Source organism: Selaginella moellendorffii, unplaced genomic scaffold (assembly GCF_000143415.4).
Source record: "Selaginella moellendorffii unplaced genomic scaffold, v1.0 SELMOscaffold_78, whole genome shotgun sequence".
Taxonomy (NCBI): domain Eukaryota; kingdom Viridiplantae; phylum Streptophyta; class Lycopodiopsida; order Selaginellales; family Selaginellaceae; genus Selaginella; species Selaginella moellendorffii.
The window spans coordinates 344,378-370,923 of record NW_003314339.1 but is presented as its reverse complement, the minus strand read 5'-3'; the positions used below and the strand labels follow the sequence as shown (position 1 = coordinate 370,923).

Genomic DNA, 26,546 nt, shown 5'->3' with positions numbered 1-26,546 from the left:
CCACCAGCGTTGTGGCTTTTGGATTGATCAGCGGGGCACAAGGGATATATGTTGCAGTGAAAGCATTGCTTTCCCACAGTTCATCTTTCGCCCTTTTTGCTCTAAATACTCTTGTGGAGGACAGCCACCTTTTGGCCCCGAGTACTTTCCATGCATTGCCCCCTCTTCACACAGGGTGTGACTTGAAATTTCATGGATTTTTTCAAATGTTTGGTCTTCTTGCTGCTAGGAACAAGCATCAAACTTGGATGGAACACGACAAGAAAGCCCCTTGATGAAGTCTCAAGCTCCCCAGGATTTGAAAGAACAGAGAAGTACCTCCAGCCTTGGACTCTTAACTTTGCTGCTAATCAAGAGCGTGCCTGGATCAATTTAATCTTCAATGCTCAAACAAGCCATCTTCGGACATTCAGTCGTTGGATGCAGCAAACCTTGTTTCTCAAAAGAAGAAAATGTAGGTTATCCCAGGGATTCAGTGGTGAAATCTTCATTCCATAATGGTTTCTTTCTTGAGCTTGACAACCGCAGAAAGGAATGATATATGTTAAGAAGCGATTAGTGTCCGATTTGGATGGCCGGCTTAGAAATGAGCGAGAGCTTGCGCCGTTATGGTGAAGGTATGATATACGTTAAGAAGCAATTAGTGTCCGATTTGGACGGGAACCTGATGGCCGGATATCTGGCTAGAATAAACAAATATATTGGCAAGGTCACAGGTTCGAATCCACAGCCCGAGACCCAATCAAAAAATTTTGCAACGCTTCTCCCTCCTTTGCATCTTGCAAGCTACTGTGATCGCAGCGAGCTCTTCTGCCTGCAGTCATCTCGGGATGAGAACTACTTGTCGTCCATAGCCCAAGACTACAGCATGTCCACGATCATGGAACACTTCAGTTACTCGCCACCCTTTGGCCTCGAGCATTTTCCAAGATAAAATGGAGGCCTGTAGTTCATCAACATCCAAGGCGTGGAGATACCACAGCGCAACTTGTGATGAGATGAGTTGGTGACCTGGTACTCTTTTTTGTGTTATTCCATCTGCTCTTTTGAAACTTTTGAGAAAGGTTGCTCTGAGCTGATAGAGTTTGAGCTTGGTCAAGGCTCTCACAGGTTTATTGGATCTCTGGTGCAACCCTGGAGTTTTGTTTGCGGGTGAGTAAGCTTTCACGGTTTCAGAGCAATATATTATATTATTGCCAAGAAAAGGCATCAAAACTTGGGGCTCCAGAGTCTCACGCCCCGAGGATTTGAAAGGATCCAAACCTATGGACCTCCAGCTTGGACAACCAAGTGAAGAATAGATTCCCGGGGCCATGGTGCCTGGATCAAATCAAACTCGGGCTCAGACAAGCCATCTTCCAGAACAATATCTTAAACGGATGTTGCTGGTTCTTGTTGCAGCATACTTATACTTTGTTTCTCAAAAATAGCTTCTGCATCAGCTGCTTGCTCAGATTGAGATGCAGAGTCCATCCAAGCCGTTTTGTTTGCCATGGCCTAGCCAGAGCATGGAGAAAGTGAGAGTTTCATTCCATCGAGAAGAGAATGGTTTCTTTCTTGAGCTTGACAGCAGCAACGCGCTGCGCGCCATGCGCCCACAAAACGAAAATCTCTTGCGCCGCTATTTACATTATGGTATCCGTTAAGAAGCAATTAGTGTACACTTTGGACGGGAACCTGATGGCCGGATACCTGGCTAGAATAAAAAAATATATTGGCAAGGTCACGGGTTCGATTCCACAGCCAGAGACCCAATCAAATTTTTTTGTATGAACGAGGTATTTCTCTTCTCCGCAAAGTCGCTCTCGGCAGCGTTGCTGGAGCTAAATCTTCTATCGTGCCGATCCCCCAGGCGCGACGCCACGAATGATCCACGCCGCCGCGCCGGGTTCAGGCTCTTGGATCGCGCGATATTCCCTTTCGCTGGCCGGGTTCAGGCTCTTGGATCGCGCGATATTCCCTTTCGCTGGCAAATGCGAGCAGCAAGAACAGGGCATTCGATCGATGCGGCGTCAATCTTGTTCGATTGAATGCCCCAGAGGAATCTCGCGTCCTGCAACACGGTCGTACAATCCTACATCAATCTCAGCCAGGCAAACAAGATCTTGGATTGACGTGGTTGCTTGGGACTCACTCAGTACACTGTATGCCCAGTCCGGGCATCATGAGATTTCCAAGAACAAGGAGTTCCGTGATCGTCTCCTGGAACGCGATGATCACCGCGTATGTGGCGGCATCCCGCATCAGAGAGTGAGAGTCTATGTTTGATTGCGTCTCAGAGCGCCATGGAACTCGATGATAATGGCGCTCGCGCAGCAGGGGCAAATTGTGGCAGCAAAATCGAGCTTGGGCAAAAACGCCGGCCAAGGATCTGGTGTCCTGGACGAATCTACTGCCCAGAATGACAGGACGTTCCATGGGTTCCCCTTCCAGCAGTGAATAGCAGAGGGGGGATTTGGCCACCTCCAAAGAAATCTTTGATTTCATGCCGGATGAAGACGGTATTGATTCGGCCAGTAGCTGCTCTCCAGGATCTCGCAGCCCCTGGATGTCGTCCACGTGGACAATCAGATGGATTCCAAATCTTGTTTTTCAAATAAGAGGTGCTGAAATAATATTTTGTTATCTCCCAGTGTTCATGGCTTTGTGGTTATAGCATGCACGCTGTAATGTTTTATTGTGAAGGGTTGCTGGGTTCGATTCCCATCCGCCTCGACTTTCAATTAAGAATAATACGGTGTTAGGGTCGCCCCCTAACATGAACACTATTTTATTATTTTATTATTAAATTAACTGTGTTGTGTTAAGTTGGTACTAGATCACAGGAAACCAAAAGTGTAATCAATGGAATCCATTATTACAGACTTAAACAAACATGTTAACTTAAGTGCATCTCCACTGTAGCCATGCAATCAAATTTTGTGGAAGGGAAGACATATATTTGATTTGCTCCAGTAGCACACAAACAGCACAAACATGCCATTGAGCTTACCAATTCGATCATATATACCAAATTCTCATCAGTTGTCACTTCAGCATAATGGATCAGTCACACATAATGTTGTGCCATTCAATTCTCGATGACCCTGCCAGCATATGCAAGCCTTCCTCACCATTTGAACAAGAAAGACGCTAGACAACAAGCTAGAAATAGTGAATAAGAATGAACTTCTAAACGCAGTTTATATTAGTGGTAACTACAACAAATAAAAGGTTAAGAGCGATACATCACAGCCGTTGGATTAAAGGATATCTTAGAATATACCATCCAAACCGTTAGATTTTAGTGCGGCTAGGTGGGAGAGACTCGGGTATTCGTCTTCCTCTGTGCAGCGGAAAGCTGCCATCTCTCTGGCTTGAATCCCTCGGAGCTCTCCATCCGGTTGCACCCAGACAAAGGCGACGTTTTCCATCCCCTCTCTCTCAACTACACAACGGGCCTGTCGTGCCGGACTTGGGACGAGCTGGTCCAGGAGCTCAGCTGCATCTATTCTGACGCAATTGCTTCTCTCCCTGACGCATCCCTTCCGGACGCCAAGACGCGGCAAAATGCAGCGATCATCCAAGGCATCCAGCCGCCCAAGGACGAAAGGGAGGCGGCTTGGATGTCGAAAACCGAAAACCGAAAGATTCCAAGGATTCAAATGAAGAAACCTCGATACCCAAAGAGCCTCACCATGGATTTTAGACGATTCCTGGTGCCGGATAGCCACACACAAAAAAAATTCAAAAAATGGATGGATTTAACAGCAAATGAAATCAATCAAGATGTGGACGTTAGATCTTGCTTCACCTGATATATAGAAGCGACAATGTTCAGGAAGTGAAATCTCCCATTACCAAGACAAAATATGTAGATCCTATTTTAAAAGCTTCGAAGTGATTACTGTATTGATGCTATTCGTGATGGATAAAGTAGTATCCTAAGAATTACAACGAATTAGGACCATCCAAGGCGTCGTTGCCCTCACGAAGAACAGCTTCGGTCGAATCCAGTACCGTGGATCCTCGCATTTGCGAGAATGGGCATTTTGACAAGGCCGTTCACGAGATCCTGCGCAAGACCATTGTCTGCTGGATAGCTCTCACGCAAGTTTCAACTTGAGCGCCGCCAGGAGCATGTTTGAGAGCATGAAGATGCGCACCTTGGTTTCCTGGACCACCAACGCTCAAAACGCTTGAAGGACAAAATCAGGAGTCAGAACCATACTCAGGTGCTTCAATCCCTTTCGAAAGCTTCCACAGTCAGACCGTTTGCTTCTAACCTCCAAACCATTCAAACGCCATTTCAGCAGCATTCACTCTCTGCATTATCTCTTTGGCTTCTTCCGATCCACTCTCGTAGTCTGTCACGCGTTTCCTCCAAGAAGACACAAGAGCATCGTACTCGTGCTTTTCCCACGTCCGCCCCAAGTCCACTCACTGATCGATGAGATGGTATCTACTTTGCTGTCCAGCACAATCTCCTGAGGGAAGTCTTCTCTATTCACCACCCTGAGCTTGTTACCCTCAAAACAGTCGCTCTGGACTCGTAGATCATGACCAGAAGTACCAGACGAATGCAGATTTACCAACCCCCGAATTTCCATTCAAATGGCAGCACAACATCCACATGAACGGCACCAGGATCTTCCTGATCTCTTTGTACAACCCATCGAATATCTCCTTCACGTACAGCTTCAGAATATTGCTGTGGAATGTGGTCAGACGAGCACCTTGAGCAAGAAATTTCATCCGTTCCAGATGGAACATTGATCCACCATGCCTGGAGATCTCCTAACATAGACTGCATGTTCCCCAGGAGGCAAAGCATATTATTGTACGTTTTAATTGAAAAGCATTTAGCTCAAGCGTTACAATGAGCTATCCAATAAGAGCACAACTCCTTAAAATGGACATTCCAACAATGGCCTAATCTTCATTTTTGAGCTTAGTCCTGGGTTCATTTTAAAAGATTGTAACCGAGCTTAGGTGGGTTCCTTGTAAAAGATTGTAATTAGAAGCTCTATTAGCTAAAAGAGTGATGGAATCACAAGGAATCCAATCACGGTGGCGTTCTTCAGGCCACTTTAGCACACGACAATGACATCCTCAATGTTAACAATCCACCTTGCGTGTACTAGTGCTCCACAATCGGGCAAGTCTCTGCATAGGTTCATCATTTGGCGAGGAGCCCAACGTAGCTACATGTTATAACTTATGCTCTAGCATTCTTGAGGCCAGTTTCATCCTACTAGATGGTACATCCTGACAAAGAACTTTTCTGATTTCGGAAGTGAATGTGATCTAGTTGGGAGCCATTCCTTCCAAGACCATCTCCTGGTAGAGGATCAAATTAAAGCGTGGAAGAAATTCCCAGTGAGAGCGTAGGCCTAGCAGTCCATGCGACAATGTTGTGGCACTCGGGCATTTGATCGAACATTGCCCGTGCCATGTGTGTGTCGTTTTGAGTGTAGAACTCATGCTTTTCCACGGTATGTATGGTTCTTCTCGTGCTCAGTTTGCTTATACTATTGTCCAGATTGCTTCATTCCTCATAGATGTATTTTCCAAGATAAATGGAGGCCTGTAGTTCATCAACATCCAAGGCGTGGAGTGACCACATGCAACTTGTGATGAGACGAGTTTGTGACCTTTGTGTTATGCCTTCTGCTCTTTGGAAACTTTTGAGACAGCTTGCTCTCAGCTGATTGAGTTTAAGCTCGGTCAAGGCTCTCACAAGGTTGGACAATAGTGTGAAAGACAAATGCCAAAACCATGTGTTTGAGGACAAGCTTAACTAGCTAGTTACACCAAGATCACCACCAATTCCATGAGGTGTGACTTGTTTATGTTGAATCTAGGATTTTCCTCGAGAGCTTCCCTGGTTTATTGGATGTCTGGTGCAACCCTGGAGTTTTTTTTGCAGGTGAGTAAGCTTTCACGGTTTCAGAGCAATATATTATATTATTGCCAAGAAAAGGCATCAAAACTTGGGGCTCCAGAGTCTCACGCCCCGAGGATTTGAAAGGATCCAAACCTATGGACCTCCAGCTTGGACAACCAAGTGAAGAATAGATTCCTGGGGCCATGGTGCCTGGATCAAATCAAACTCGGGCTCAGACAAGCCATCTTCCAGAACAATATCTTAAACAGATGTTGCTGGTTCTTGTTGCAGCATACTTATACTTTGTTTCTCAAAACTAGCTTCTGCATCAGCTACTTGCTCAGATTGAGATGTAGAGTCCATCCAAGCCGTTTTGTTTGCCATGGCCTCGCCAGAGCATGGAGCAAGTGAGAGTTTCATTCCATCGAGAAGAGAATGGTTTCTTTCTTGAGCTTGACTGCAGCAAATTTTTCTAGACATGCAAAACAACAGAAATCTTATAAAACCCACTTTGCATATGTCTCATGAATAAGTTCGGACTTTTCAGGAGTATCGGTGGGCTTCAAGCTCCTCTTTGTTTATAAATGTAAATGCTCTTGTGCAGGAAGCTTATGAATACTTCTTATGAAAAGCACCTCAACTCTTGTATCCATTTTCTTAGAAATGAGCGAGAGCTTGCGCCGTTATGGTGAAGGTATGATATACGTTAAGAAGCAATTAGTGTTTAGTGCCATCTCTCGATGTTTGGGTGGCTTGAATCCCTCGGAGCTCTCCATCCGGTTGCACCCAGACAAAGGCGACGTTTTCCATCCCCTCTCTCTCAATTACACAACGAGCCTGTCGTGCCGGACTTGGGACGAGCTGGTCCAGGAGCTCAGCTGCATCTATTCTGACGCAATTGCTTCGCTCCCTGACACATCCCTTCCGGACGCCAAGACGCGGCAAAATGCGGCGATCATCCAAGGCATCCAGCCGCCCAAGGACGAAAGGGAGCCGACTTGGATGTCGAAGCTGTCCGAGATTTGCAGAGGTAGGATCGACGTGGACTTGCTTTTGTGCCACGAATTCATGCTCGCCTTTAGCTACCATCTGGACATGAACGATTCAAACGTCGTCTCCATCGACAAGGAGCAAGATTGCCAGGACCTGATCACGCAAGAAGAGGAAGAGCTCTACATTGATCGTCACCTCCCTCGAGCTCAAGCTGACGAGATTGTGTGCGAGATCTCTCAAGTTTTGCCACAGTCGTACCGGTGGCTGGGTCTGGAGGAGATGGACAGCAAAGAGGAGGTTTTCCGCATGATCAACTGGGACGTGGAGGTGAGGAGCTCCAATCTCAGCCAGGCAAACAAGATCTTGGATTGACGTGGTCGGTTGGCACTCACTCAGTACACTGTATGCCCAGTCCGGGCATCTTGAGATTTCCAGGAACAAGGAGTTCCGTGATCGTCTCCTGGAAAGCGATGATAACCGCGTATGTGGCGGCATCCCGCATCCGAGAGTGAGAGTCTATGTTTGATTGCGACTCAGAGCGCCATGGAACTCGATTATAATGGCACTCGCGCACCAGGGGCAAATGAAATCGACCTTGCGCAAAAACGCCGGCCAAGGATCTCATGTCCTGGACGAATCTACTGCCCAGAATGACAGGACGTTCCGTGGGTTCCCCTCGACAGCACCGTGTGCTCTACTTTCCAGCAACGTCCCGTAGTCATGTGACGAGATGATCGACAAGACTGGACAAAGTTATAGATCGCGACGTAGCGATCAGCTGATGGAGAGAGCCCAAGAACAGCTCGAGCAGCGGTAACTGCTAGATGGTGGTGCGATTTTGATCTCAGGTGCCGTTGCATCCCCAAGCAACGGCAAACGGCATCGTGTCGAGACGTTCGCTCGTCCCGATTTTTCCAGCATGTCGATCATGCTCGTCGGAAGCATCGGTAATGGAAAGGAAGGAACTCCATCCTTGGGCGAGCAAGCTGCTAGCGCTCCATGAAACTTACTTCATCGGGGATCGTTCCTTCGATTTGATCACTCCAAAGAGCTCAATCGCGTCTCTGGATTCTCAGTGCGCGGCAAGGGCCACGAGCATCGAGTTCTATGCTCCCACATCGAGCTCCGGCAAGCGCAGGCATTGTTCGAGATTTCCCTGTGAACATATGCAGATAGAGCTGTGTCGAGCCATTTTTTCAGAAACCTCCCCCGATTCCTTCGAAAGCCCCATCTCCGAGAAAGCTCCCAGCAAGGCAATCCAAGCAACGATGCTTCACTGTAGCATCGTAGTGAGATATCCCTGGCGTTGTGGATTTGCCGGTCTAGACATGCGCATTGTTCATGGTGTAAGAGACCTGCCACTGTTCTTTCGAGTGTCTTGGCTATTTGCATCGAAAAAACTTAGTGGTCAAACACACAGCTACTCGAAGAATGCCACTGTTCCTTCGAGACCCTTGCTGCAAGATCGTGTCTTGGCCATTCAGCAAAATCATGTCTTGGCCCTTTGAATCGAAAAAACTCAGTGGTCAATCACGACTTCAACGACCTCACTGGGGATCGAACCCAGAATCTCTGGTTCCGTAGACCAGCGCCTTATCCATTGGGCCATGAGGTCGTCTTTAACATAATAATTCCGATTAACTAAGTGTCCGAACAAACGAAAGTGTTACCCAGCAACACGTAAGGCATGCCATCCCTCTCGTCCATTTCAACCAGCGACGCGAAAACAGTCCTAGCAGCCTCTACATTCTTCCACTTGCTACATGCATCCAGCAGCATTGTCCTCAGTGTCACGTCCGCCTTCACGGGAAGCTTGTTTGCCATGGCGATTGCCTCCTCCAGGTGATTGCTCCGGCCTAGGAGATCCAGCATGCAAGTGTAGTGCTCCACACCCGGAGCAATGCCATACTCCTTGGCCATTGCCTCGAACAAGTCCCTCGCTTTCTCCACGATTCCAGCTTGCGAGCACGCAGAGAGAAGCGCCAGAAATGTGATCGCGTCTGGAACCATTCCTCGATCTTTCAGCTCCTCCCAAGTTGCAAACGCTCGGATGGTATCACCCCCTTGGCAATATCCCACAAGCAGTGCGTTCCATGTCACGAGCTCTTTCGAGTTTCCATCTGCCGAGGCATCAAAAAGTTGCTGCGCATCCACCATGCTTCCGCATTTCCCATAGGCATCCACCAGCGACGTTACCACAAACGCATCACTTTCCAGTCCTGCGCTACAAATCCTGGCGTGGAGTTCTTTTGTGACTCTCAAGCGGCCCCACGTTCCACAGGCTTTGAGCGCTGCTACGTAGCTGAGTGAGCTCGGCCTGTAGTGATCGCCGGCTTCCAGCATCCGCGAGAATGCAAGCAAGGCCAGCTCGGGCTCTCCCGTCTGAGCGTACCCGGTGATGATCGAGTTCCACGAGATCACGGTGCGGTGCTGCATTCTCGTAAAGACCCCCGCTGCGTCTTCCATGCTCCCAAACTTGGCATACATGTCCACCAGAGCGTTGCCTACGAAGTTTTCCTTCCGGTCGTAGCCTTTTTCCGCGACCCGAGCGTGGATGGCCATGCCTTTCTCCAGGCATTTCAGTTTTACGAGCTTCCCGTCCACGAGCCTGCCCTGCTCTGTCGCTTCCAGACCAGTGCAAGCGTTGATTGCAGCGACGCAAGTCCGACTGTCCGGTTCGAAGCCTTCATCAATCATGCGTGTCAGTGTCTGTAACGCTAGCTCGCACTGTCCACCCTGAGCATACGCCGTCAGCACTACGTTCCATGAGACAACGTTCCTTCGCTTCATTCCCTCAAAAACCTGGCTAGCATCCTGGACACTCCCGCAATTGGAGTACATATCCATCAAAGTGTTCGCCACAAAGATGTCGGAGTTGTAACCATTCTGGAACGCCAGAGCGTGGATAGCCATGCCTTTCTCCAAAGCCGTCATTCTTTCCTGTGCAGCCCCGTCTTCTCTAGATGCAAGGCCCGAGCAAGCCTTGAGCGCAGCAACGTAAGTTCGAGCGTCCGGGACATTGCCTTCTTCCAGCATGCGTGTGAATAGCTGCAACGCAAGCTTTTCTTCCCCGCTCTCGCCATGTCTAAGTATCACTACGTTCCACGACGTAACATCGTGACGCTGCATCTGATCAAACACCCGGCGAGCTTCCATCAGCCTCCCACACCTGGCATACAGATCGACCAGCGTATTCGCGACGAACATGTTGGTGTGATGTCCACCTTTAGCAGCTTCAGTGTGTAGAGCTACTGCCATCTTCAAAGAGACCGGCTTGACAAGCTTCCCCTCCACACTAAGGCCCTCTTCCTTGTCGGAAAGGCCGCTGCAAGCCGTGAGAACAGCCACGAAAGTCAAGGCGTCTGCAACAAAGCCTGCCTCTTGCATACGCCGAAAGTATTCCACTGCCAGCTCCGGCTCTCCATTCTGAGAAAACCCCATTATGACTGCATTCCAGGACACCACTGTCCGGTTCTTCATCCTGTTAAAAACCTGCTGTGACTCCTCCATGCTTCCACACTTCGCATACATGTCCACCAACGTGTTTGCTACGAAAATGTCCTGGTCGTGGCCTCTCTTTGCAGCTTGTCTGTGAATGACTCGGCCTCGTTCCAAACACTGAACCTTTTCCTGTGCCACATCTCCGGATGCCAGACGGCTGCAAGCCTTCAAGGCAGCAACGAACGTCCGAGAATCTGGCTTGAATCCCTCGTCTTGCATGCGGGAGAACAAGCTGAGAGCCAGTTCACCGTCTCCACTCTGAGCAACCCGCATGATAACCGTGTTCCACGACACTGTATTGCGCTCTTCCATCTTGTCGAAGACCTGGCATGCCTCTACTACGCTGCCACATTTCGCGTACATGTCCACCAAGGTGTTTGCCACGAAGATGTTGATGCTGCCTCCGCATTCCCTGTGAAGCCTCCTGCCGGTCTTAAGGTCCTTCAGTCTGCCGCATTCCCTCAGAGCGTCAATGACGAGGGACACGCTCGCATTGTCACCATCTTCTCGTATTTTGTGGTAGATTCTGAGAGCCTCTCGACCTTCAAGCTTAGAATCGTCGCTCTGTTGGCTGAAGCGAGCATCCAAAGGTTGCAATTTGAGATTGTGGCTCAATCCATGAGAAAACATATATGCCCAGATTCACTAGCTCCTGCAACAGCGATGTCAAGGAAAAGCCTTTCAAATGCATTTGACAGTGTACCTTACACGCTCGCAACAAAGTCGAGCTAGAACAACGCTGCACCTCAATCGGGAGCGACTCATCCAGCAAAAATATTACAAATACACATCTTCCCAGCCTATATGACGAAACAAGAAGAAACCTAGGTACCCACTCTTAAAAGCTACTGATGTGCGGCGATAGCGTTGAATATAGCCTCCAGCGTAGCCTGACCAACGTTGTATTCCGCAATACCAGCACTCGCTCTGCAGAATACAATCAGTCGAAGAGACTAACAAACAATTGTGTCCAGATTACCTGTGATGCTCCATGTGTCCAAAAACCCGTGCTAAGGAAGAACTCCCGTATGGCAGCTGTGTCAATGCGAGTCAGAGAAAATATATCACCTGATAGAAAATGAAGCTTACTTGATAACGGAAGTTTGATCCGTTTCGCTCTAAAAGAGAAGCTCCAGGAAATGATGCTCGAATGAACAAGTCAATTTTCATTGCCCGATCTTTTGCCAGCCACCACTCACAAAAGAGTTTGGTTTGGACGGTACCTGGAATAAACAAAGGTTAGAAATCGAAACGAGAGAAAAGTTAAGTTACCTGTGCTTGATAATTCGCGAAGCAGAAGCTCAGATAGAGCACCATCACCAACAGATGCATGCCCAGAGAGTAGTGCTTGTCCCCACTGCTCATTACCAAGGATAAATGCCGCAGCCGTAACCTCCGTTTCTGACAGAGTTGCATCTGAGTTATCCAATGCGATAATTTCTGTCTCTCGAGCATCAGAGTCCGGCAGATTTTGTAGCACAAAATGAGAAAGCTTGTCTACTTCAGATTGAGTGGTTGTGACAGCTTTGACCTGAAAACACGATCAGGCCACTGCAAACCAACATCGGAGATAGCTACCTCGAGTTCCAGGCTATTTCCAAAACGGCTTTTTAAGTGCTGTGGACTGCCAAGGCAACGCAGTCGGCCCGCAGCCTAAAAAAGGAGTGTGTTAGCTTGTGAAACTTTGAATGAACTGAAGGATCTGATAAAATACCATAATCCCAATGCGCGTACACAATGCCTGAGCTTCGGCCATACTGTGAGTAGTTAGTATAACTGCAGAAAGCCCTCTCCTTGTTGAAATACGTGTAATGACATCCCACATAAAGCGCCTTGCGACTGGATCCATGCCTGCATAAATTTTTTAAAAAAAAACTAGAACAGAAGTTTATAGATAAATTCAAACCTGTGGAAGGTTCATCCAAAATCACGATAGGAGGGTCTGCCACCATTGCAATTGCCACAGATAGCTTACGCTTGTTCCCTCCACTCAGGGAAGAAGCGGTTTTGTGCGCTTGACCCCAAAGATCAAATTCAGTCAACTTTTCTTGAACCACCTGAGAATTCACCAAGGCAAAGTAAACAGAGCCACATAGAGCAGTATAAAGCTAACCTGCTCGAGCTTATCTTCCGGAACAGCCTTGATGTTTGCATAGAGTTCAAGGTGTTCTCTAACTGTCAGCAGGTCAAGTAGTGCATCGAACTGTGGACAGTAGCCAATCTGTAAGAAGAAAAGTCAATATTTCATACTGACGGTAAAGTGATCTTACAAGTTGTCTTGTATCTGCCGGGTTGCTCCACACGTCATGGCCAACAATGTAGGCATTTCCTTCACTTGGAGGAAACTCTCCTGCAAGATATTCAGTTTTACTCTGCACAAAACCGCAGGGTAAAAGTTTACCGCATAGCATGGATAACGTAGTCGTCTTTCCAGCGCCATTCGTTCCTAAAAACCCAAAGCATTCTCCTGCATCGACCGCAAAACTCAGTGCATCTACAGCCACTTTAGGTGGTTGACGCGCTCCGCAAGGAAACGTCTATAAAGTAGAAACATTAGCAGTCAAGTGATAGAAGTTCAGCTTTTACCTTTCGTAATTCAACCAGTTTAACCACGCTGTCCTTGCTTCCTCCTGATTGAACCCGGCGCCGCTCGCGTGCCACGTCCAAATCTTCATCTTCCAAATGTTCCTCCGGTAGAAAAGGCTCGGAAAGTGTGCCAGCTCGTCCAGAGTTAGCGAACAGATTTCGCCTCCATTTTCCAAAACAGCTCTTGCACCAAGCCGTCAAAATGTAAGGTGAAGGAAGCAGCTCCATCGCAAGAACCAGGAGGAAATACAAGATACTCTGCGTAGCTTTCATTTAATTGTGAATGTCAAACTATCTATTCCATACCTCACAGCATAAATATGTGATAGATGCTCCAGTCGTGTTCCAAGCAAAAGGTTCTTTTTGAGAGCTTGGCTTTAAGCTCTGTTTCCGAAGAGCTAGTGATGCCAGCCCATCAGCTAAACAAAATCCAGGAGAAAGCCTGAAGATGTTCTGCATTGCAACACAAGGAAAGAGTTAGATTACCTGCTCGAAATTTTTCTTGATTACCTTCAAAACTCTATTTACACCCTTTGTTGCACGAAGGACGCCCATAATGAACGATACAACCATCAAAATAAGCCCACTAAAAAAATGAATAAGCAGGATTACGTTCTACACAAGAGAGGCTGCATCAGGAAATAGTCGGAAAAATAAACAATTTCATTACTTGAGCCAACGAATGATCCGTGAAGAAAAATGTTAAACAATACGTAGAAGCTGCAATTGCAGGGCCATAAGCAACCATCATAATAGAAGTAGCCAGGATAGACTCTTTGCCAATAAACTCCTCCATCCCTACAAATTGCAGTGTCACTCCGAAAGACAAGAAAAACACTTTCAAAACTTACCGAAGATAAAGAAAAGACCGACAGCAAGACCTGCTGGTAATAAATAGCTTAGCACGTCCCAGACGTATGTCGAAATCCAGTAAGCCATTAATGAAACCTTTTGAAAAAAGACGAATTAGTCAACCATTAAGCACGAAGGCATACGCACCCCACTTATGAGTTGCTGGTGTTTTGCCTTCACTTCCCGCTCCTACAGGGAAACAAAATTTTGTAACAAAAAACAAAGGAAAGAAACTGTACCTTTACTATAGCCACAGCAAAAGAAGCTGGGATGAACGAATAAGCGACATTTACAATTATACCAGCAGAGAACGCATTGATATCCTAAAAATAAAACAAAGAAATTGAGAATCATGCACGAAATGAATACTGTAGCTTACGCGTCGTTGAGCCATCTGAGACACCGTCATAGGTAACGGATGATTCCTAGTCCGTAGCTCAAGCTTAGAATTATTCGTCGCCATCTTCAGTATCGCGTTGTTAACAACGTTAATGTAGGTTGGAGCTGCATGTTGACACGTCGTATTGTGAAGCACAGCGTAAGCAAGGCTTCCATCGCTGTGCTGCCTGTCCATGACAACAGCGCCATACCTGGTATCCAAGCCAACGAAGATAAGGACGCAACAAGAAAACCAGAACTAGAGTCAACCTTGATTCATATGTCTCGTTGAAGCTCGTCATTAGATATTCGCTCATTGACACGAGGGCAGGCCCAAGTGACGGTCCAGCTGCGTCAATCGCATTTTGTAAAACAGTGTCCGAATCTGGGAACTTGTACACTCGAGGTTCTTCTTTCTGTATCCAGCCTCCAGAAACATAACGTGCTACCTGAAAACCCAAACCGTTAGCTAAGAACAGCATCTAAAAGACCCAAGTACCTTCTGTGCAATTGGCAAGGTGAGATTGAAAGGTATTGGTCCGCCGCCACCACTACCAGTGACAAGAGGATTGAAAAGTGACGTTGTTAAAGTCACTGACGGCTGGTCCGGATGTGGTTTTGTCGTCAACAGCAAGAGTCCGAGAAACAAGAACAGCGATGGCACCAGCAGTTGGAAGACAACGGTTTTCTTGTCGCGCATTGCACTAAGACCACGTTTCTTGAATAGAGCCCTGAAGTGCCTTCCAAAGAGTGACCGTCGTTTCCCCAGGTGGATAATAGGATACCGTTCGAAAACCGAGACCAGGCTTGCGAGAACTCTTGTGATTATTCCCACACAGGATGATATCCAGCTGTAGCGGCTCTTTTTCACTTCAAAACTTGCAGCACCGTCCTCACTGTCCACATCTATGCGGTCATCACTACATGATGCATTTGCTTCCGAAGCTTCAGCGTTGCATGTTTTCTGTAGTGGACGTACTTCTTGCTGAGGAGCTTCCCCACTTGCAACCCTTAAAAACACCTCTTCTAGCGTAGTCACAGAAATGCCATAGCTTTCAACATCCCATGAATTGATACCACCGGGCTCTTCTCCGGAACCGGATAAATCAGAGAGCGTTGCGTGAGCTTCTAACTCTTCAAATAGCAAATGAAATGTCGAGGTAGAAGCAAGAGGAAGACGATATGATAGCTCCGAGCCCACCTGGAAGAAACAACGGCCGATTAACACTTTACACAATTATTTTAAAACTTCTCACATCACTTAGAAGTGTTGCCGAGGGTACGTGCCGAAGTATAGCCTCTGATATTGATTCAGTCCCGGATTGGCCCTGTCAGTCAGAAACGTTATAGACATTTTCCAAATGATATTTGTCGAGCCAAACCTTCACAAGCGTGAGGGTGTAGCCTACCCCATAACGGTGCTTGAGAAACAAAGAACTAGAACACAAAAAGGCTTGTCACAATAAGCAGCAAGTAAACCAATCAAATACCTTCCGCAACATCGCAAATTCCCACTTGACATTATAGCAATCCTGTCACCTAGTACGTCCGCCTCGTCCATGGAGTGCGTTGTTAGAAGGATAATCCGATCCTTTTTGTGACGCTTAAGGAGCCGCCAGGTCAGTCTCATTGAATAGGGATCCATTCCACTAGTCGGTTCGTCCAGAATCACCACCTAAAGCTTAAAGTTCGAAACATTTGACCAAAAAGTTCGAGACTGTACCTTGCTACCTCCTAATAATGCAAGCGCAACGGAGAGCTTGCGTTTCATTCCACCGGAAAGATGACCAACTAGTGCATCAGATTTATCCAGCAAACCGATCTGTAGTCAGCATGTTACAAAGTGCATACTTAAATAGAAAAACTCAACCTCGGAAATCATTGAATCCACTTCGGTCTGTAATACAGAAGGATCAACCGATTTCAAACTTCCAAAAAGAAGCAAATGCTCCCGCACCTATCGAAGTTAACATATTACCAGGAAAGTCACAACGTTTTAAATTACCGTCAACTCCTGAAAGAGTAGGTCATTTTGTGGACATACGCCTATTTGCTTCCGAATATGCATCTGAGTAATTGAGAACATCAGACATACAAAACCGGCAAACTGATTGTCTTTACCATATCAGTCTTTATGCTTTTCCCGAGTACGAACGCGTCACCAGAGGTGGGTGCAACAAGACCAACAAGCATTCCTATAGTTGTGCTCTTCCCAGCCCCGTTATGTCCTGCAGTATGGAAAAAGACGTTATCCATCCGAAAAGATACAATCTTACCAAGTAATGCGAGAATTTGCCCCTCACAAAGCGACAAGCTTAGCGAATTGACAGCTGTGCATTCTCTACCGGCAGTCACAAATACTTTCCGCAAGTTCTTGATGTGTACGCACCTGGAGGAAACATCAACATAAAAGAATTGGGAAGGGATACATACTTATCAAATTCTTGTTGATCAAATTCGAATGGTTCAATTTCCGATTGAGGTATCATGTCTTCATTTTCCTCGTCCATTTCTTCATTATTTCTCTTACAACGACATAGATTCCAGAGCATGCGACACGTTAAATATCCGCAACTATGCTTGAGAACCTGTGAGCAGCATTTACAAAAAAGAGAGAGAACACTAAGAAACTTTACCTGATTGAAGTACCAAGCCAAAACTAAATAAAGGAGAGCATCTACTGCAAGGAAAACCATACAGAGAAGAAAACTAACCCCCGATGATTCCTGCAAAAATGATACCAAGCAGCTAGCTTATTTTCATCAATGAAATGTGCAAAGCACTGACCTTCCAAATATTGCTCCAACGAACCCCAACATGTCCTCGTTCATAGTCGGCAAAGTTTACAGTTCCAAGAGCGAAGGCAGTAGGTGAAAGAAGTGACGCGATAAGTTTAATCGACCTGTATATGAAAAACAGGGATTACTAGCGCATAAAAGAAAAAGAAGAAGAAGAAGAAAAAACCATACAGTGAGACATCTGTGTCCACAACAACATAGTATGGGAAAAATGCTGCAAGGAAGGAGAGTGTGCCCACAGCTGTTGCCGTCTTAGCTCGTGTAAAAAACACGGAGATAAGAAAACATAATGCGATTGCACTGAGCCCAAAGAGAAAGAAATAGACGAAGACAACGGACATGCTGCTGTATGCAAATATGCTGTTCATGGTAACAAGAACAATTATCAACGAGGAAACAGCAAACTGCAGCAAAAAATATTCGTCCAGTTAATACATAGTAAACCACCAGAAGGACGACCTGGAGCATGTAGATGATGAACCACGATACATAGAAGTTTGTACCTTCTAACCCCATCATAAGCATTCCTTCCTTTATTCCTTTTTCCTAAGTCGTCAAGTAGCAGGTTAATGTCGGTAGTATAACTATATTAGAAATTCACCTTTTCCAGTACCGAGCAGCTAATCAGTCGCGATACTGGGTAAAGAAACGCAAGAAGATACCTGTCATAAACGACCATTAGAGAAAAGAAAATAAGAAGCTGTTCTACTTACAATATTCCCAGGAAATTCTTTACGATGGATTGGAACTCGTCGTCCGTATACTCCCTTGTTGGGAAAGGCGCAACGCTGATATACTTTGGAAACACATTTTCTGTCACGAGCTTCACATTTTCATGCGACTCATTCTTCAAAACCCGTTTCCGACTTTCATAATGACAAAGTTCTGGTTGCTGCTGGGATAATAAGATCAAGTAGGAGTCGATAACTTGCTGCAGCTGCTCTGACAAAAAGCGGTAATCAGCTACAACACAGAGAGGAAGCGCAGCTTACCGTCAGAAAGCCACTGTAACCATATTCATAAGTTGACACCAAATCCACTCCCAGGATAAGATCATCCACATATGCTCCAGTAGTATCCATGATAGTTCTCACGTCGGGAAAACCTTGAAACGCCCATGAGTGATTGAGACGAATACTGTAATCGTATGTACACGGGCCCTGCTCGAAAAACACTACTGCAGCCTTGATCTTCGGATACAGTTTCTTCCTGAAAGAACGAGATTTAGAGCTGTACAACATCATAGCATGACAAGGTTACCCTGTGCCATAGGTTTTCGACTTGATATATGAATGCAGAGTTTCTTCGTCTTTGTAGATTTTTGCTACGGTCTGCCATGCACGACGAAGAAAAAACTTAAAGACGGAGTCGAAAACCGCGAGAAAATCAAACCTGTAAAAGTGGAAACTTCAAAGAGAGAAGATCGACCATGGTGGACGTTCCTTCGCTTTCTGGAACAAAAGCTATGTGCTCGCCATTCGCCTCACAAAATTGCAGGACAGCCTCAAAACTAGGAGAGATTTTGCTGCTCCCAACCCCCACAAACATCCCCTCCTTTATATACCTGAAGTTCAACACGATCGCAAAATCCAACAATGTGAGAATCTTCTGCTTACGCCGAAGGAGGATGCGTGTGAAAATCCACACGCGATCGAATCGCCATGAGCAAGAGCATGATCGTTGCGGGGAGCACCACCTGCGATTGAAACAAATCAAACGAGACCGAATGCATCGAAATAATCCTCACTCACCTCCAGCAGCGTCGCCACCGGATGACGCAGCTTGAGGAGCCAGTTCTTCCACAGCATCGATCGCAGCTGCCGCCACTGGAGCGCCATCGCTCGCCCTGGCGCATGGACACGCTCCCCAAAACCCTAGAAGAGAGGCTGAGTCACAGAGGAAGAAGCAAGTAATATTCGGATATCGGCCAGTGGAGGGAAACGGCCCTGCTGACGTGTCCTCTTTCTTGACCCCCTCTTTCAAACTCTTTGCTTGTGCATGCTCGACACGGCAACGTAGGGTGACGAGGAGCTTGGATCGAGCTGGATCACTCTCTCCGCCGCGGCGGCGCCTCGATCGCCATCGCCGTGAGCTTTGCAAGCTCCAAGCATGGCGCTCCACGCCACTCGATCCGGCTCCACCGGCATTGCTGCCATCAGTTCCTGCGCTTCCTGGAGTTGCCCGGCGCGGCCAAGGAGATCGATCAGGCACGCGAAGTGCTCCTTGCGGATGAGACCGCTGCCAAAGTCGCGGCCGAGGATGGAAGCGAGGAAGAAATCCAGGGCGGTGGAGACGAGCCCCGAGTGGCTGCAAGCCGAGAGGACGATCATCAGAGTGATGTGATTGGGATTCAAGCCATCGAGTCCCATCAAGAGGAAGAGCTCCAGCGCTTGCTTTCCATGACCACTCTGTGTGTAAGCCGCGATCATCGAGTTCCAGCACGAGATGCTCTTGCAGGAGAGAGCGTCAAAGATCTTCCTGGCCTCGTCGAGCTCTCCACACTTTCCATACATGTCGATCAGGGCCGTGGCCAGAGAAGGAGCTAGCAAAACACTACTGCTGCCATGATTCCTCGCGAGGAGATCATCCAAGTCGGAGTGGATCGATCGGCCAGCGTTCAATGCGACGCTCCTGGCGCAGGCCTCCAGAATCCACACGAAAGTCCTGCTGTTAGTCGACTGTGGATTGCTCTGTGCTTCCAAGTCCATGGACCGGTAGAGCTCGAGAGCTTCCCGATTACAGCCCTTCTTCACGTAGCCTTCCAGAAGAGCACTCCAAGAGGTGGAGTTTTTTCGGTCCATGGATTCCACCACTGTTCTTGCTTCCTCGATCAAGCCATTGTCCGCCAAGAACACCACCATTGCGTTGGACGACACCATATCCCGGCTTGGCATTCGCTCAAAAACGGACTTGGCCATCTCAACCCGCGTTTTGATTGTGAGCTTCTGCTGCTTCATCGGCCGCACGAAAGCGCCGATCATCGCCGACCACGACACGATGTTTCTCTCGGCCATGCCATCAAAGATCCTCTTTGCGTCTTCTATCTGTGCTCCATGCTCGACGTGAGCTTGCAAGAGCGAGTTCCAAGCCACAACATCCCGGTCGGGCATCCTTTCCACCATCTCTTCGCCCTCGGCCAAGAATCCAGCGCGGGCATAGCCACCGATCATCACAGTCCACACCACTCGATCCATGGCGGGCATTCGATCCATCGCCGCCACCGCAAGGCTTAGAACACCATTCTCGACGTATCCTCCATGCAGCGCGTTCCACGACGAGAAGTTCCGTCCAGGCATCTCGTGAAAGATCTCTTCGGCGTGATAAATCTCTCCCTGCTGCATGGAAGCCTTGAGCATCAGATTCCATCCCAACAAGCTCCTGTGCGACATTCTCTCGAACAAAGCTCTCGCCGATTCAAAGCTCGCGGACTCCTCGTCGGCGTATCCTTGCAGGAGCGCGTTCCAGGAGACGGTGTCTCGCGCGGGCATGCTCTCGAAAACTTGGCTGGCCTCTCGCACCGAGTGGCTGCTCGCAAAGGCGCTAATCATGGTGTTGCACGAGATCACGTCCATCTCCGGCAAAGCATCGAAGAGTTTCTTGGCGTCGGCGGCTAGCTGGTTGATTGCATACGCCCAGATCATCGCGTTCCACGACACAAGACTCTTTTCGGGGATCTCATCGAACAAAGCCCCGGCGATGTCAATATGCCCCCCTTGGGCATATGCTTGCAGCAATGCGATCCAAACAGCTACGCTCCATTGCGGCATCGCATCATACAGCCTCTTCGAATCGTCGACGCTTCCGTTCTTTGAGAGACACCTGATGGTTTCAATCCACGAAATCAAGTCGCGCTCTGGACGTGAAAGAAAGAACTCAAGAACTTTACACAGGTGCCCGGCTTCGGCATAAGCAATTATTGCAGCGTTCCACGACGCCAAGCTATGTTGTGGCATCTTGTTCATCATCGTGACAGCATCTTCCGCGCATCCATGCTGAAGCACACCATTTACAATAGAATTCCACGAAACAACATTCCTTCCCGGCATAGAATCAAACAAACTCATTGCCTTCAACAGATGCCCAGGATGGGCATATGCTACAATCATCGTATTCCATGCCACGGCATCGGCCACGCTCGAGAAACGCTCAAAGATCCCCTGCGCCTCGTCGATCCGCTGCCTCTTCGCGCATGCCGCAAGCACCAGATTCACCGAAAATGCATTGGGCTGCGCGATTCGATCGAATGCCGCGCGGGCGTCGCTCACGCATCCCAGCTTTCCATACATCTCCACCACGAGATTGCCCAGGAACGTCTCACCGTCGCGGCCGCTGCGAGAGATGTGATCGTGGACGCGCTTGCCTCGGCCCAAATCTCCAGAGTCTCCACACTGGCGGATCAAGAGCGCGTAGCTGCTGCTGGAGACTCGCGCATTTTCGGTCTCTTCCAACCGATCCACAGCGTCCGCGAGCCCGCCCTCGATCGCAATCTCCACTTCCACCTTTCCTTTGTCGACCAGACGCTCGCTTGCCAGTGCTCCCCAGATTGCCCATTCTCCATCCCGGAGCTTTTGCCTCATCCATCTTATAGCATCCCCCTTCCCTCTTCTCCAAGCTTGCATATAGCGACCACATTTTATTCTTCAGGTGGTCATTCTTGGATTGATAGAAAGAAAAAATAATCGGCACAAGCAGCATTGCAGTATGATACAACCAAAAAAATATAAATAAAAAAGATGAAAGAGTAAGTACCTAGTCAAGTAAATATATCTCCACTTCACATCACATCTCGGCTTTCATGAGCTTTGGACGAGCCGAGATGTAAATGTTGTCAAAGGGAGCCATTTGTTCCACGTTAATGTAATCTTTAGTCTTGAGCACCTGGTGGAAACAACACCAATTTTTAGCTTGAGGATGAAATCACCGAAGCTTTGACGATTTGAGGATCAAACCATCAAAGTAAGAAAGAAAAGCTTACCAGGCTCTCAAAGAACATGCGAGCGGATTCTCGCCTGGTTTTTCCTTGGAGAAGTCTTTCCAAGCCGAGCTTTGGAGCCACTACGTGCCTTTCTTTCCTGGCACTCTCCATGGTTTCAAAAGTGACTCGCAAATACTGGCAAACAGCCCTGGACACAAATCGCCAAGTTAAAATCACGCTCACAGAGATCATACCGTACCTTGTTCTCACGGACCATCCACTGTTATCTTGAGCTTGATCTTGCAGATAATCCGGATCGTAATTGTCAGCATCGTCGCCAGCAGCAGCGTCTAAGAGCACATCAAAAGAACAGAGCGTCGAAACAAAGTCAAGTGCTTTTGTGAATCTTTCATCTTGATTACCTTCGTCCTTGGAGTCTACGAGAAAGTCCAGATCCTAAGAAAGAAAGATGATTAGAATGAACTTACAAGAGGATGACAGACCATACCTCTACAGTGTTATTGGCAGCTACTTGTTGATCACTATCGATGGCATCAGTTCTTTGTGTTGGGGTGGTGTTGTCCGCTACAACCATTTCTTCCTCCATTTTGTTGTCATTCGGAGCCTCCTCGTCTTCCATTTGCTTTGGTTCTGAGCCAGCTTTGTCACCCACGGATTCATCAGCTTGAATTTCTTGTCCATCCTCGAGGTTGACAGCGTCAAGCCCAGCTTCTTCCTTTTCTTCTTCGGTTGCTTCGGACTCACGAGCCTCAGCAAGTTTTGGTGTTTGATCCGCCTCCTCCGGCTTCTCATCACCATTTACGAGCTCGTTTCTATCACCAAGCGCGTTCAAATCCTTGGCATCGTTGACGACTGCAGGCACCACAACTCCCTCACTTTGCTCTGGAACATCAGCTCCAGCGGGAGTTTCCAGAGTGTGTTCGTCGGCGAGAGCAGGACACGGCCGCTCCTCGGGAAGAACAACATCAGGCTTATCAGATGGCTGGGCCTCCTCTTTGTCACAAGCGTCCCGCCTTTCCGAGTCCAAGTTCTCTTTGATCGTCGTCTCGTCGGCTTTCTCTGCACTGGCAACTGTTTCGGTCCGAGGAAAAGGGTCGGGTTGCTCTAGACCTTCTTCAAAGCGATAGCTAGCTTCCAGGTCATAGAATAGATCGTCCTCGAGTGGCTCCTCCTCGAGAGTGATCGGTTCGCGACTTTCCTCTTCCTCCAGCTGATACTTGTCATGCCTGGCGGACACTTCGGTGGTGTCGGACTCCACACTGTGTCTTGCATCACCGGCACTGTACACAGAACGATAAACCTCGCGAATGATATCGCAAGATCCTGGCAAAAAGAAAAGAAAAATAAAAGGAAGCACTCCTCCAACTTAAGAAAAAGAGTTGTACCTGGAATGAGAGGTTCGTCGAACATTTGCTGGCCTAGTCCATCTTTCTCCGATCCCCAGACTTCATAATCGGTGCAAGGAGCTCTTTTTCGAACCCGGCGAATGCTGCTCGTGTCCGCAAGCTGCTGTCGCATGTGACTATGGAGAAAACGTCGTAAGGGACGTGGTTTACAAACAACCAAGAGAAAACAAAACTTACTCGCCATCCAAAACCATGGATTCGTCGAAGTGAACTTTTCTCTTTCTCGAGCCGGGCTTTGGACCGGGCTTGTGGCGCTTCGCAGGTGGTGTCGGTGCCACCACTAGAGAAGGTGTTCTTCTACCTGTGTTTTTTCCAAGCTTAGATTCATGAGGAAAAACGAAAAGATTGAGTGTATGAGTACGCACCTAGAATCGACGCCAGTAAATCATCATCCCCGTGAGAAGGAAACTCCGGCATTCTCGTCATTGATGGAGGAGAAAGCCTCGGGGTTTCTTCGACTTCCTGAAGTTTGAGAGTATCTTCGACGAGAGGAACAGGATCATCAATCACGTCCTCTTTCTTCTGTGCTGGTGCTGCTGGAGTAGAATCCGGCTCTGGAAGTTCCAAAACATTTGGCTCCAGCAACGGAACTTCGGGAGCCGATCGGACTTTCTCAATATCAGGCACATCCTCAAGCTGCTTCTCCACGGCAATCTCTCGGCCCTGCGCGTTGTCCTCGTCCACAGCCTTCTCAGTTTCCAAAGTCTCTTCTTTGTCTTGTTCTTTGTCTGCGTCTTGCTCTTGAGTAATATCTTTGTCACCGCGACTCTCCTCTTGCTCGTTCTCTTGCAGGACGATTCCTTCGTTCTTCTTCTCAAGCGAAGACGGTGAAACTTCTTCTTCTCCTTCTTTTACTTCTTCAGCAGCAGCAGCAGCAGTAGCCGCAGGAGCAGCGTCTTCATTCTCACGAGCGTCCGCCGGAGTTTCTGTAGTTTCAACCAGCGAATCACTAGCCACCAGCTCGGGGACAATCTCTTCGTCGCCACCATCAGCTTTTGTTGTAACTTCGCTTTCAGTGGTAGCTGCAAACTCATTCGTTTCTGCTGCTAATGGTGGCGGCGGTGGTACCTCTTCGACGGGCACTACGTTGATATCGAAAGTGTTTGCGTCCACCGAGGGCTTGAGCTGATCATCCAGGTCCATGGCATCATCGTTTGGGAGCTCAGGGACCTCGTTGGCGGTCTCGATGTTCTCTTCGGCTTTGTCATCTTCATCCATCGGTTCCACCGAGACGGGGCTGCAAAAAGCAATAGTTCTCAAGTAAGTATTATTACGCATTCCAGTCACTGGCTACGTACTCTTCTTCGACGCTCACGCCTTTCTCCTGATCTTTTTCTTTAACGGTGAAAACATCCTGGAAACAAAATACAAAGTTAAAGTCTTTGAGAGCCAAGAAATAAAAGAGCACGACACAAACCTCGCCAAAATCCAAACGAGGAGCATCCCCATCTGTAAATCTTTCTGCGTAGACACAAACAATTACAAGCTCAGAATTTCTCGAAAGCTAGAGTTTTTCAAAAGCTCAAGAGAGAGAGAAAAACAAATTACCATCGAGTCCAAATTGCGAGCTAAGATACGTAGTGTCCTCGATGGTGTCTTGCAAAGTAATCTGCTCACGCGATGTAACATGGTGATCGATGGAACTGCAAAAAAAAAAAAAAAAGGATAAGAAAACAAGAGTTTTGTACGTTCATTCAGACAAGCAAAGAAAAAAAAACATATAACCACCTATTTGCAAGGAATAACGCTTCTCGATCCGGGAGGAGCTCCAAATCGTCGAGATCGAAAGTTTCCGGCAGCGTGATGGAATGGAAAGGAGCAGTGGCCGCCTCGGGTGGAAGATCAACAGCTCCAGAGTGAAAGGCCTGCTTGATCTTCACCAAAGCCTCGCTACAGTCGTGGAACAAGTAGTTGACCTTGCGCGAGTAGATTCTCACAACACCCAGCAGCAGGTGCCCGGACAAGCGCAGCGCGATTGGAACCTCGGGACAAAGAATGGAATCTAGAAAAAGAAAAGAAAAAACTCTCTTTTCAGCAACGAAACAACATCCTAGATCGTGACTTACCCACAGACACACCGATGTTGGTCTCGGTAACTTGGTTCTTCCGGAGCTTCCGCTCCAGATGAGCAGCAATCCATATGGTACCCAGCGGTCCCTTCTTGGCTAGGATGAACTGGGAGTAGAACATCTTGTGGGTCGTGGAATTTGGCCTAGTCCAGCGCGAATTCCTCCGCTCCAAGCTCCATCTCGCTCATCTAGCTCATCTAGCTCACAGCCTCCAAGCTGGTTCTACCCAAGTTCTCAAGGAGTTCTCACCTCTTTGGCCGGATGGAAGAAACCCTCTCGAGACTCGAGAGGAAAAAGAGGAGCCAAAACTCTCTCTTTCTCTCTCGCTCATGGGAATGCGGCCCCTGCGAGTTCGAATTTTGGCCGCCCAAAAACAAATAAACTCCCTCCTCGTTGTGCCCTGTCACTCTCTCTCTCTCCCTCGCTTCTCTCTCTCTCTCTCTCTCCAGCGCACTCTTCTAAAAAACCAAAGTGTGATGGTAGAGAGTACCTATAGCACCAGTCCACTACTGTCCCCAACGCTCATCCAACCCGGGACTGCCACGTGCGCGCCACGTCACCGGGTAAAGGGGGCCTGCCTTGCCTTCAACGTCTGTCTGGTCGTGGTTGGAATCTCCCAGTGACGAGGAAGAATTTCCAGGGGTAATAAACTTGTGTTTTGATCATTTCCCTTGGATCTTGGGTGAATTGGGTGAATCGGGTGAATCGGGTGAATCTCCTCCTCCTTTTTCTTCTTCTTCTTCTTCTTCTTTTCTAGCGACGCTAGCACAAATGGCTTCCATGCTCTCGATCAGTGACTCCAGTTCTTGCTTGTCCAGCTCTGCCACAAGCGGGGATTTGTCTGCCAAGGCCATCTCGAGGCGCAAGATGCCCTGTTTGATGCTGCCCAAGGCGCTGCTGCTCACCATCCACTGCATTGCAAATGATGAGAACAACTAGAAGCAAGCTCTCTCTCACCTTGAGCTTCCAATCGAAGTCCACTAGAGAATCCATTTTATAAACTAGCCCTAAACCCTTCTTTTTGAGAAACCCAAAGTTTTCCAGCAAAAACTAAATCTATAAATTCCCCTTTAAAGGGTCACAAACTCTCCTTTTCAGCACTACTATATATATACAGATCGTTCACACCTAAATCACCAGCATGGAGGTTTTAAGGATTAT

The 26,546-nt window shown here is 47.8% G+C and overlaps 4 protein-coding genes and 1 non-coding gene across 5 annotated transcripts; all 5 read right to left on the bottom strand.

The window, feature by feature from the left end:
* Positions 1-8,401: 8,401 nt before the first annotated feature.
* Positions 8,402-8,474, bottom strand: TRNAR-ACG. The gene has a single exon. It is a non-coding gene; the product is annotated as a tRNA-Arg (tRNA).
* LOC112341166 (pentatricopeptide repeat-containing protein At3g09040, mitochondrial-like) lies at positions 8,473-11,180 on the bottom strand. The gene is made up of 2 exons (XM_024660832.1): positions 11,064-11,180; positions 8,473-11,012 (listed from the first exon to the last, which is right to left on the bottom strand). The coding sequence occupies exon 2, from the start codon at positions 10,988-10,990 to the stop codon at positions 8,501-8,503; it is 2,490 nt and encodes an 829-aa protein (XP_024516600.1). The 5' UTR covers positions 10,991-11,012; positions 11,064-11,180; the 3' UTR covers positions 8,473-8,500.
* LOC9662721 (ABC transporter A family member 1) lies at positions 11,027-18,883 on the bottom strand. The gene is made up of 39 exons (XM_024660831.1): positions 18,726-18,883; positions 18,367-18,670; positions 18,235-18,305; positions 17,967-18,183; positions 17,688-17,911; positions 17,576-17,636; positions 17,434-17,520; positions 17,146-17,378; positions 16,964-17,078; positions 16,813-16,902; positions 16,610-16,764; positions 16,453-16,565; positions 16,298-16,404; positions 16,182-16,244; positions 16,047-16,133; positions 15,900-15,998; positions 15,667-15,851; positions 15,559-15,613; positions 15,433-15,504; positions 14,676-15,377; positions 14,447-14,625; positions 14,178-14,388; positions 14,038-14,121; positions 13,946-13,987; positions 13,798-13,894; positions 13,617-13,744; positions 13,457-13,561; positions 13,253-13,399; positions 12,947-13,204; positions 12,762-12,897; positions 12,631-12,710; positions 12,474-12,581; positions 12,267-12,417; positions 12,075-12,211; positions 11,939-12,013; positions 11,633-11,891; positions 11,450-11,583; positions 11,340-11,395; positions 11,027-11,287 (listed from the first exon to the last, which is right to left on the bottom strand). The coding sequence occupies exons 1-39, from the start codon at positions 18,827-18,829 to the stop codon at positions 11,206-11,208; spliced, it is 5,613 nt and encodes a 1,870-aa protein (XP_024516599.1). The 5' UTR covers positions 18,830-18,883; the 3' UTR covers positions 11,027-11,205.
* Positions 18,884-18,953: 70 nt separating this feature from the next.
* On the bottom strand, positions 18,954-21,593 carry LOC112341174 (pentatricopeptide repeat-containing protein At2g35030, mitochondrial-like). The gene has a single exon (XM_024660869.1). It carries the CDS (start codon positions 21,591-21,593, stop codon positions 18,954-18,956), a length of 2,640 nt encoding a protein of 879 aa, XP_024516637.1.
* A 46-nt stretch (positions 21,594-21,639) lies between these two features.
* Positions 21,640-26,425, bottom strand: LOC9643187 (sister chromatid cohesion 1 protein 4). The gene is made up of 14 exons (XM_002986971.2): positions 26,343-26,425; positions 25,383-26,296; positions 25,045-25,318; positions 24,865-24,959; positions 24,734-24,777; positions 24,615-24,670; positions 23,682-24,553; positions 23,494-23,617; positions 23,296-23,432; positions 22,398-23,233; positions 22,312-22,345; positions 22,149-22,239; positions 21,950-22,097; positions 21,640-21,852 (listed from the first exon to the last, which is right to left on the bottom strand). The coding sequence occupies exons 2-14, from the start codon at positions 25,504-25,506 to the stop codon at positions 21,754-21,756; spliced, it is 2,934 nt and encodes a 977-aa protein (XP_002987017.2). The 5' UTR covers positions 25,507-26,296; positions 26,343-26,425; the 3' UTR covers positions 21,640-21,753.
* Positions 26,426-26,546: the final 121 nt, after the last annotated feature.

Excerpts from the sequence above, each read along its gene's own strand:
- LOC112341174 (XM_024660869.1), bottom strand. The coding sequence starts at position 21,593 with ATGCAAGCTTGGAGAAGAGGGAAGGGGGATGCTATAAGATGGATGAGG.
- LOC9662721 (XM_024660831.1), bottom strand. The coding sequence starts at position 18,829 with ATGCGCCAGGGCGAGCGATGGCGCTCCAGTGGCGGCAGCTGCGATCGA. Across the intron at positions 15,378-15,432 it reads CGGCAACACTTCTAAGTGAT|GTGGGCTCGGAGCTATCATA; the intron begins GTGAGAAGTTTT and ends TGTTTCTTCCAG. Across the intron at positions 12,711-12,761 it reads TACGTTATCCATGCTATGCG|GAGAGTTTCCTCCAAGTGAA; the intron begins GTAAACTTTTAC and ends AATATCTTGCAG.
- LOC112341166 (XM_024660832.1), bottom strand. The coding sequence starts at position 10,990 with ATGTTTTCTCATGGATTGAGCCACAATCTCAAATTGCAACCTTTGGAT.
- LOC9643187 (XM_002986971.2), bottom strand. The coding sequence starts at position 25,506 with ATGTTCTACTCCCAGTTCATCCTAGCCAAGAAGGGACCGCTGGGTACC. Across the intron at positions 22,240-22,311 it reads CGTAGACTCCAAGGACGAAG|ACGCTGCTGCTGGCGACGAT; the intron begins GTAATCAAGATG and ends ATGTGCTCTTAG. Across the intron at positions 22,098-22,148 it reads GGATGGTCCGTGAGAACAAG|GGCTGTTTGCCAGTATTTGC; the intron begins GTACGGTATGAT and ends ATTTGTGTCCAG.